Below are 11,606 nucleotides of genomic sequence, written 5' to 3' on the forward strand. Positions count from 1 at the left end.
ATCTGGAGAAGAGTGTAGCTGCTTGAATACTCTCTGTGATGGCTTTGCCAGCTCAATCACCAGAGCTGATCCCCATCAAGCTGGTGTTGGAGAAGCTGGACTCGCGTTCAAGAGCACTGCCCCACCAGCACAGCCGACCTTTAGAAAGTGCTGCAGCGGGCCTGGGTGGAAATCACACTTGAATATCTGCAAAAACAAATCAGTAGAATGCCACAAATTGTCAAACATTTATTGGTGCAAAAGGGAGTTTTTGAAGAAAGTAAAGTTTATTATTATTATTATTATATTATTATTATATATAATATGTATATATATTATTTTCATTCTGTGCTAAAATATGCTTAAAATATGTTGCTATTTTTTCTTTGTTCTGTGATCTATTTATAACTATTTAATTTAGTAAGACAAAAGAAATAAAAATCCAAAAGTGCCAGTTTATCTGGCACAGCACCTGTATAATAAGAATATGGTCAGACAATTTACACATCCAATTGTAGTAGTAAGGTTTTAGTATAGTAGTTCTATGGAGTAGGGACGAAGAAATTATTTTGCAATACCTGGTTAGGGTAGTTAGGTTAAACACTCAGCGTTACTGAAGCGACACCAATAGTATTGTACTGCAAACAAAATGCAGTAAAAAATATGACACATTGAATGCCTACATCTGTATGGTATATAATTTGTTAATGTGTTAAGGATCATTCACATGTTTTGTGTGTAATTGAGTTGTATGAAAAATAATCCCTTTTTAATTTTTAAATATTTCAAATTTTAAATAATTTATTGTCAAATATTGAAAATAACCAGTTTTCGTCCGCTATCCATTTTATAAAAATATTCTAATTTTCTCCCTCTTTTCCCACCTACCCCAACTATAATTTCTTCTGTTTGTTCCCATTTTTTCCACCTCACCAGGCCTTCTCACTGTATGAGGATGAGATCAGTGACTCTAAAGCCCAGTTGGCAGCCATCACACTCATAATTGGTACTTTTGAGCGAATGCGATGTTTCAGCGAGGAAAACCATGAGCCGTTGAGGACCCAGTGTGCCTTGGCTGCCTCAAAGCTGCTGAAGAAACCTGACCAGTGCCGAGCTGTCAGCATCTGCGCCCATCTCTTTTGGTCAGGTCGTAGCACTGACAAAATTGGAGAAGAGGTGTGTGAAGACACATTAAGATGCTTATACATATGTGAAAATAGGTTAGCAGACATATTTATTCAAGGTGAGTTAAAATAAAGGTACAAGGCAAACAAAAACTCAAGGAGAAGAAATTAAAGAAAAGAGAAGAATTTTTCCATTTCATGAGAAGAAGATAGGTTAGATAGAAAAACCTCACTTAATTTACAGTGTAGATTAAGTGTGTAGCTGATAGTAATTGTTGTTGTCTTTTGGGAACATTGTGCTAGAGCCTCTATTATGGTAATTTCAATGTTTATATTTAATTTTAGGGGTCTCCCTAAAAAAGGTTACTTGCTTAAGCTCTTAAAACTCATTATCTGCCTTACAGAGCCCACTTTTGCAGCTGCTTATTTCTCTTCATGTTTGAAATGTTTTGTTTTACTTAACTTTCTCTTACAAGCTAACAATGTTCATTTCCAGCATCCTTATTCTTTCTATTCTGTCCTGTTTCTTTGCAGCCAACTGTTCTGACCCAATTTAGTTGAATGCTTTATCATTAAAATGCAGAGTAATATTTTCTAAACTAAAAAGTAAACCATCACACAGAAAACTGGCCTACGTTTTAACACTTTAAAAAGACTAAGTGCAGCTAACAAATGAAGTATTTTAATAAAATGGTACGTTATTTTGTAGTAACAAACTCACTGGTACATTTAAGTTAGCAATGTGTGCATGTACAGAAATTACATGCACATTCTCTTCAACTTTTTTATCTGTAGTTGATGTTACTGTTGGTTTTGATTGGTTTTCTTGTTTGACTTGAGAGGCAAAGCAATCAGTGCACATTTCTAAGCTACCAGAGTCTACCCTGCCTGATTGTGATGAGCCAACCACACCAAGGTGCCAACGTAGCAGTTTTTAGACCATACAATTAAAGAGACTTAGTTCTAAGGACTACCCAGTGGGGTGCTCTCCAAGAACTATTCACTTTCAGGGGCAATTTTCCCATTTGCATTTGCACCACCAGATTGAACTCTAAAGTGACGCAGGCTGGTTGAAAGCCAGGCATTTACGGTATGGATTTCTATATTGATTAATGCAACGTTAATGTCATGCAGTGATAACACATAATTGCAGGGTGATAGGAGAGGACGGAGGGAAGAGTGCACTGGAGGGGTCCCCCCAGCACTCTATAGCAGCATAACTATAATCAATTTTAAGCTTTATCAAAAATAATGCTTTTAAGGCTAGTTTTAAAAGTAGAGAGGGCTTCTTCTTCCTGAGAAGGAGAAATCTGAACTGGGAGCTGTTTCCACACAAGGGGTGCTTGATAGCTAAAAGCTCGCCCATTCTCCCATTCTACCTTTGAAAACTCCGGGAACCTCAAGTAGGCCTGCATTCTGAAAAAAAAATTGTGTATTGCGGTTATAGAGTAGTCTAAAGTACGATGGCGCTTGACCATTGAAAGCATGGTATGTGAGAAGGAGGGTTTTAATTTCTATTTGAGCAATTTTCTATTTTATAGGAAGCCAATGGAGAGAAGCTTGCTTCCAGTCAATACTCTTGCTGCAGCATTTTGGATTAATTGAGGGCTTTTTAGGGAATTACCTACCTATAGTAAGTAATTACAGTAGTCCAATCTAGTAAGTAACAAATGCAAATGACTAGCTTTTCAGCATCACTTTGAGACAGTATGCTCCTAATTTTGGCAATATTCCATAGGTGAAATGATGCTGTTCTAGATATGTATTCTATGTGTGAGGTAAATGACATATCCTGGTTAAAAATAGCTCTGAGCTCCCTTACAGTAGTACTGGAGCCCAAAGCTATGCCATCTAGAGTAATTATGTGGTTGGACAGCATATTTTTGAGATTTTTTGGCAGAAATATTATAATTTCAGTTTTGTCTGAATTATAATGTAGGAAAATGCAGGACTTCCAGGTTTTTGTCTTTTAGGCATGGCTGAAGTTTGACTTGTTTCATCTGGTTTCATACATAGATATACAGATGTAGCTTTTGTGTCAATCTCTGCCGCGTGAGTTTGTCACTCTTACGGCGATCACTGTTTATGTGATCACATCAATTTTTGTTCAGTTTATATCATGAGCTTCATTTTTAATTCCTAAGTAAAAACTTGTTTTACCTAGGAATTACTGTAACCATCTGGTGTTTTTTTATCTTCCTTACGCTGAAGTTATTTTGATAATGCACTAAATATTCAGCTGAATGAGCCTGGGTGGAGTCGGGAATTATTTTCGGGGGAAAAAATTATGCGATTAATGCAAATTGAGAAGAATGTAATCATAAAACAGAAGATAAACCATGCCTTAAATATTTTACTAGTACAACAGATGAATAATATGACTGAGTGGTTAAAGAAACAGGAGAAGAGAGAATAAAGTGTATTTGTTCATGAAGACATGAACATTGTTAGGAAAATCATAACTATGGCATTGGGCATTGTCCAGAGTGGCCTTTCAGACATGTAACTCACAGCTGGAGATTGCCCGAGTGAGAAGCATCCTCAGGTGTGAAAATCCGATCGATTACCATGCAAGATCAGCGCACACAAGAGGCACAAGGCATTATAAAATTTTTAATTTGAGAAACAGAATGTAGTTTACAGTACATCGGTGCCATGCAACTAATAAAAGAAGGTTCAATTACTCTACGTCTGCGGCAGTGGCGTGATACAGACCTCAACATTCCCACTCAGTCGCCCCGGACAGAGCAGTGTGCCACACACATAATACAGACAATTCACTAAGGAGCTCGTAGGATATAATCGTCAGCGTTTTATTCTGACGATTTTTGTTCACACATACAACCACTCTTAAAAAAAGTCAGGATAATGTCAGAATTCCACTGCATGTCTCAAAGGGGCTACAGTCACAATAGTTTCTGTATTTGTGTTTTTCCCCCACCTTAAAAGGCAGAGGAGGTTTACCAGCTGCTGCCTGTGTTCCTGTTTTCAGGGACACACTTTGATGTTAATAACTGTTAGATGTCAATAATGCACATTCAGCGTGATCATGTGCAATTTGTTTCTCTGAAGAACAGCAATTAGTCTTTGACTTATCAAACAAAACCAAGTATACAGATACACAGCAAAATCACCAGTCTTACAATAATTCTGAGTGTTACATTTATATTTTAGAAGTTACCACTGGTTATTTTAGCTGTGTTATATACAGCAGATCAGACTGATTATCGTCTCAGTTGTGAACAGGAGCTGCTTTAACAAACATATGTTTTCAGCTTTTCAACTTTATTTATATAGCGCCAATTTGTTATTGCCGTTTTGTCGAGGTTTGTACTCTCAGCTGATTCCGGTTAACAGCGTGATTATTGCCTCTTGCAAGCAAATTGATTTTTATTTTTAGTAACCCTATGTTGTATAGTCACGAGTTCGCGACACAACGGAGCATCGTGCTTTTATCATGCGTTGAAAGTAGAACGATAGTAGAACCAGCCCGATGCCTGCTGAGTTTTAGGGGTTTTCATTCATATTTAAATGAAGTCGTCATTCACACCTCACAGATGTGAGACCATCTCCATGGTTACCCATCCTCCCCCTGCCCTGCACCTTTGTAGAGAAGTTTGTTTGGGGAATTCGCCACGAAACAAAGCAGAAACACTGCTGCAGAGCTCATGATCCTAAGAGAGAAGCAGGAACTTCATGGTAGAGCTTGTTATCATCAAAAATGTACGACACTGCAACTGGATAGGATTTTTAAAGTCATTAAATACATGTTTACATCCGTGGATATTTACAGGTGGGGACTACAACATTTTTAAACACTATGAACACGAGACAGTGCAAAAAGCCATTCACTCATTCTCTGGCAATCATATGCGCATGAAAAACTACAACATCAATCCTGGGATGGAAAGTAAACATCTTTAGGCCTCAAAGACCCAGAGCCATACCGGGTCCTGCACTTTAGTAAGGCAGTTGACTGAAGCACATGTTGAGATGAGAAAGGAGGAACTGCTCCAGCTGATCTGACACCAAAACCACTGAATTAAACACATTGCATTCCTGATGGAATTCAATTCAATTCAACTTTATTTATATAGCGCCAATTCACAACAAAGTCATCTCAGGGCACTTTACAGAATAAAGTCAAGATTATAAAGATGTGTAAAGAGAACCCAACAATTCCTCCTGGAGCAACCCATAGGCGACAGTGGAAGGGTAAAAAACTCCCTTTAACGGAAGAAACCTCCAGCAGAACCAGGCTCAGGGTGGACGGCCATCTGCCTCGACCGGTTGGGGTGAGTGGAAAGGGGAGGGAGAAAAGAAGAGAGTAACAAAAAGCAATAACAAAACATCGGCCAGATTGGTAGGACCAGTAGCTGCACGCTGGAAGACACACAGCTTCAAAGCCAGGGACACCTGCAGAAAGGGACAGAGAGAGGGGGACAGAGAAGGACAAAGACAACTACGGGAGAGAACACACAGAGTTAATGACATCCAGTGGTGACAATTGCGGGAGGAGAGGAGAGATGGTCAAGAGGAGGAAAGGAGCTCAGTGCATTGGGGGTGGGTCCCCCAGCAGTCTAAGCCTATGGCAGCACAACTATAACTAACTATATGGTTTATTAAAGAGGAAGGTTTTAAGCCTAGACTTAAAAGTAGAGGGGGTGTCTGCTTCCCGAATCTGAACTGGGAGCTGGTTCCACAAGAGAGGAGCTTGATAGCTAAAGGCTCTACCTCCCATTCTACCTTTGGAAATTCTGGGAACCACAAGTAGGCCTGCATTCTGAGATCGAAGTGGTCTACTGGGATGATATGGAACTATGAGGTCTTCAATATATGATGGAGTCTGACCATTCAGAGCTTTATATGTAAGAAGCAGGGTTTTAAATTCTATTCTAGATTTAATGGGAAGCCAATGGAGAGAAGCTAGTGAAGGTGAAATATGATCTCTCTTGCTAGTTCCAGTCAGCACTCTTGCTGCAGCATTTTGGATTAATTGCAGGCTCTTTAGGGAGTTACTGGGGCATCCTGAAAGTAGGGAATTACAGTAGTCCAACCTAAAGGTAACAAATGCATGGACCAGTTTTTCGGCATCTTTTTGAGACAGGATGCTCCTAATTTTGGCCATGTTCTGTAGGTGCAAAAATAACTCCAAGGTTCCTTGCAGTAGTACTGGAGGCCAGACTTATGCCATCTAAGGTAACAATACCACCAGTTGGGTACCACGGACATGCTGCACACAAAAACCACGACACTTTGAATGGCTACATTTGTAGCTGCGTGTCATTGGCGTAGCAATAGACCGCTATCTTTAGTTTATTTGCAGTTAGGCAAAATAAATACATTTTGTCATCACTAATCAAATCCTTTACTAAGATTTAGATGAGAAAGAGCTTTATATTTAATAATCCACATTTAACTGTATTGAGTTTTTGTAGTCTTAACTTTTATTAGGTTTTTGGAATTAACTCCTTGTTGATTTTTTTTTTTAATGTATGTAATAGAGTTGGTTGGGGTCTATAGAGATTTGGGATTTTTGGTAGGGTGAAGGCTGCTGCACTGCATTTAGAATTGCATCTCTGCATCAAGCTCAGTTCTGTATTGTTATGTGTTTAGTTGTCTAATAAACATATTTCTATATAAGAGAGTAAGATGGATGTAATCTGTCCTAATCAGCCCAGGATTTACTCAAAAAGGTTTCCAATAGTCTATGTAGCCCACATTTCTTGCTAGACACTCAATAGACAGCCAGTGGTTAAATGACGACATTCAACTGTACTTGTCGTCACTGTTTAGATTTGGCAGGGGTCCAGAGAAAACTATAGTCCGGATATTGTTTTGCCAAAGTTAAACGATGCAACATTTATTTAAGTGAATTTGCATAATAAGGCATCAATAACTTCTGTGTTGATAATAATCCTCCTATGTTTATGTAGTAGGGTAGGTTTGGAAACACCCACACCAGTTTTTCTATTACCTTTTGGTTATTGTATGTAATCAAATGGTTGTAAATGTACCACAAAACCAAAATATAAAACAGGTTTTTTTCTACAGTTGAATTGACCTGTCATTTTAAATATAAATTAGAACAAAAAATGGCCAAACAATAACGATTTATTCAAAAGATGTAAACTATCATCTTTATAGACATCAATGCACATCTACCCAAGAAGACAAGTACTGCATCATTGAAAAAAACAAGAGAGAAACCAGTGTGCACAGACACTGTGCATAGATGAGACTTAGGGCAGTTGGCAGGGTTGCTGGGAAACAAACCTACAAAGGTTGGATCTGAAGAAAAGGTTGTAGTGAGTCAAGATGAACAAACAGTAGACTTTTAATTGACTGCAACAAACCTTTGTGGACTTATGAGTCAAAGAAGTGTTTGGATCTAAGCAAAGAACGTGTCAGAACCAGACATTAAAAAAAAAAAAAAAATAGATGCATCAACCTTCATGCGTTCTACCTCCATAAACGTGATGATCTGGGGATGCTTTGGCAATGGGAATGTGAGTGATCTGCATCATGTGCAAGGCATTGTTGATAAGCATGAATATCACTCTATACTGTATACTGGACAGTTTTTTTTTTTTTTAATGAAAGTAAAGTTAACATGCAAAATTGCTTTGCTGTAATTCTCTGTTTAAAAATTAATTGTTCATTTGTCTTTATTTTGTGATACATTTAAAACCAAAAAAGATAATATAAATACAAAACTGTGCAGATGTTTCCAAACTTTTTCCGTCAGAGGTAAGCAAAACATGTTTTTAGCTATGAATTAGGACCTTCCAATTAGAAACAACTGGAAGTATAGCCACTTTGTGTCATATACAGTTCCCTTTGAATTATGGTGCCTCCTTTTTTAACAACAAATGCAGTGTTCTCAGCAAGAACCCAAGGCTAAATAGAGAGAGCTACTTATTTGAATTGGTACCCGTGGGTAAATAGAAACCTATCAGTCAGATAATTTGCTCAGCTAAATTTGCCGCATTTGATACAAATTTGTTGTTGTATGTGTACATAGGTGTAAACACTTTCAAATAAAAACTGAAATTCTAAACTTAGATCTGATATCCATCTTTTGAACTTAAACACAATATATTTTACAGCAGAAACAGCAAAATTGACCATGCCGTTCCCATACTTTTGGAGGATAATTTTCTAGTGAATTTGCTAGATTTTGGGTATGATAAAATTTTGGTGCTTTAATTTTTCTACAGCTGTCATTGCTAACAAACAATTGATGTTGCATCTTTAGATTCGCGATGGTAAACGAGTGATGGAGTGTCTAAAGAAAGCGCTGAAGATTGCCAACCAGTGCATGGACCCATCACTGCAAGTGCAGCTTTTCATTGAAATCCTCAACAGATATGTCTGCTTCTATGAGAGAGAAAATGATGCGGTAGGAATTCAAATTTTTGTGTTTTGTTTTGTTTGCTTAAAACCCCTGATCCAAGCTATGCTTTAAGAAACATTTAGTATGTTTTTTTTAGTATGCGTATAGAGAGAGAGAGAGAGAGAGAGATAGATAGATAGATAGATAGATAGATAGATATAGACATCTATCTCTCTCTATCTCTATCTATCTATCTATATAAATGTGTGTGTATATATATATATATATATATATATATATATATATATATATATATATATATGCGCACTATACTTTAAACAGGATCTTTTGTGCTGTTCTTATCCACCCATCTAGGTGACTGTCCAGGTATTAAACCAGCTAATCCAAAAAATCAGGGAAGATCTTCCCAACCTGGAGGCAAGTGAGGAAACTGAGCAGATCAACAAACACTTCCACAACACCTTGGAACATCTTCGCCTGCAGAGAGAATCACCTGAGTCTGAGGGACCTGCCTATGAAGGCCTGGTCCTTTAAAGCATTGCAGGTTGGAAACATGATTCACTATATGATGACTATAAAACTACAGACACAAGAATAAACAAAATCTAATTCTTTTTGCAAGAAATAATAATAAATGTTGTGGAAAAACTAAAAAGAAGTCTTTTGATTATAATTGTTCGTTTTCCTCCTCACTGTTCCTCACTAGCGTAACAATTTTCTATGACAGGTTGGAGATTCTGTATTTTAAAAAGTGTTGGTCACCAATGCTATACTTGTATTAAGTGTGCACGTATCGCAAAGTCTTAAGCTTACATTTCTTATTGAATTCATAACTGATCATCTTGTCTTTGACCTGCATAAGTTTACTGTCTGTAGTAAAATTACTTGCTGTTATTCAAGTATCCACTGTGTCAATAATCTCCCACTTTGTAATCTTCTTTCTATTTTGAGAAGTGTATGTAATAGTGTATGAAAACTACAGAATATAGCATTGGTGTTACAGGTGTGATGCATATAATGTAGTTTGTAAACCTGAATAATCAATACCTATATTGTTCAGGATGGCTTTGTGGTATATTTTAAACAGGTTAAGACCAACCAAACAGAAGACCACAGAAATGGAAGCACATGCAGAATTGTGGGCCCACAAGAATAACATTGTCTTTCCCAGGAAAAAGTGAAGAATATTTTAAATCTCAACAGCTTTTTATTTTTTGTGTATGGAAAGCCAACTCAATTCAGTTAACAACTGTGCAAACATTGCATGATTCTCAAATCACCTCTCATTCCATATATGCTGCAAAGAAACTAACAGATCTAGCAGCTTTCAGTAATGCTTCTTTTTAATAATGAAAGATTTTTTTATTTTCTATCTCTGTATGGACCATATTTGTGAATTTTCTGGCCTTCTCACCAATTTTGGCACAGTTTCAGAAACCGCAGCATGTTTTGCATGCTTCACTGTAGTTCACCAATAAGGTCTGTTTCTCTACTCTTTCTGGATGCCACTAACTATAGTTTTTCAAAATTCTGCTAATCAATGAAATTCTTTGGCATGTTGCTTTTTTTTCAGATAAATCTGGTGTATGGTAGTTGACAAGGTGATAAGTATATAATCAATTAGAAGTTTATGCGAAAGATTTTTGGAACGGTCTTCTGCTGCATCTAACAGTATCTGCTAATTTTCCGTTTCTTGGCTATGATGTATTAGTTAAAGGCATTATTCACCCATTTCTCTTTTGAATGTGTGTAAACCCAGTTGTAAATCAGAAAGAAAAAAGCATTACCATTGTTGATTGCTGAATTAATTTTCAAATAACAATACAGAGAATGCATTTTGTTAGTTTTACACAGCATACAAATATATAATAAAAAGTGATTATGTTGTGACTGTCATTCTATGAATTTGTGTTTTTATTTCAAAGAAGATGTATACACTTTTATATGCACCATATTGTTAATGAATTTTATTATACGATTAATTACAAGAAAAAGTGATTAGGCAATAAATTCCAATAAAATCCATCCCTACAGTACTTAAGAAAAAGCCTTAGGTCTTATTAGCATTTCTGTTTTAGCAAGGTTGCAGCTCCAATTTCTGTATTTTTTTTAATATACAGCAAGAAAATACAGGAAATATGTATGCAAACTTCAAATAAAACAAAGTGCTATTTACATCCAAAAGTCAGTATTGTGACCTTCCGTTGCACTTAACACTGAATTGTTAAGTGGAAGACAATCAGGTTTCCTTCAGCACTTCCAAATGTTCTTCAGTGGAAACTTGAAGAAGGTGCCACTGATGGCTGTCTTGGATGGCCATTTATTTTGTTTTGAGTGTTCAAGGCTAATCAAATCCAATTACATTTACTTTTTTTGTCCTTTTGGTTTATCCCGTACGTTGAGGGTCACCACAGCAGATCATTAGTCCCCATGTTGATTTGGCACAGTTTTTTCCCCAATTTCTACCGGGTCTTCGAACTGGCAAAAGGAAGTTAGGGGTTCAGTCTCCTGCTCTGGGACACTTCGACATGTGGTTTGGAAGACCAGGGCGCGAACCTCCAACCATATGGTAGGTGGCCATTCTACCAACTGCGCCACTGCCGCCCCTAATTACATTTACCAGAGATAACTAGGGTTAACATTAGACCATTCACCACATAGTCTTTAATTAAATTCAGTTTAACAAAGTCATCTCAAGTCACTTAACGTGATAATATTATGACTATACAGAAATGTAGAGAAACCCCAGCAAATTTCCCTTGAGCATGCCTTAAGCAACAGTGAAGAAAAAACCGGCAGATACAGCCTCAGGGTCTGCAACCATCTACATTGTCTGGTTTGGGTGAGTGAACAGAGAAAACAAAATAACGGTATGTCTAGGGGCAGTTAAAAGAAGTGCATGCACACCAAGTTGAAGCAGGAGAAATAGCATTGTGCTAGTAAAGAAAACAGAAAAGTCTACATTTACTACATTTGCACATTATTCATAAAATAGATGTGCTGAGAAAAGGGATTAAACAGAAAAGCGCAAATAAGAGTAAGATGATAAAGAATTGGAATCACTGACATAATAGTTGTATGACATCAGACAGGCTGCTGAGACCAGTGCCAGGAGAGAAAGAGAGACAGAACGAAGTTTAGCATCA

At 37.2% G+C, this 11,606-nt stretch overlaps 1 protein-coding gene across 2 annotated transcripts in view; it reads left to right on the forward strand.

Moving 5' to 3' along the window:
* The window catches only part of vps35 (VPS35 retromer complex component), a 60,502-nt gene extending 50,146 nt beyond the window's left edge, over positions 1–10,356 (forward strand). For both annotated transcript variants that reach the window (XM_067494571.1, XM_067494581.1), the window contains exons 15-18: positions 916–1,155; positions 8,362–8,505; positions 8,815–9,004; positions 9,548–10,356. In XM_067494571.1, coding sequence (XP_067350672.1) covers positions 916–1,155; positions 8,362–8,505; positions 8,815–8,994 — 564 coding nt within the window. In that variant the 3' untranslated portion in view covers positions 8,995–9,004; positions 9,548–10,356. The remainder of the gene's footprint in view (positions 1–915; positions 1,156–8,361; positions 8,506–8,814; positions 9,005–9,547) is intronic.
* Positions 10,357–11,606: the final 1,250 nt, after the last annotated feature.

Source organism: Channa argus, chromosome 2, assembly GCF_033026475.1.
Source record: "Channa argus isolate prfri chromosome 2, Channa argus male v1.0, whole genome shotgun sequence".
Classification (NCBI taxonomy): Eukaryota; Metazoa; Chordata; class Actinopteri; order Anabantiformes; family Channidae; genus Channa; species Channa argus.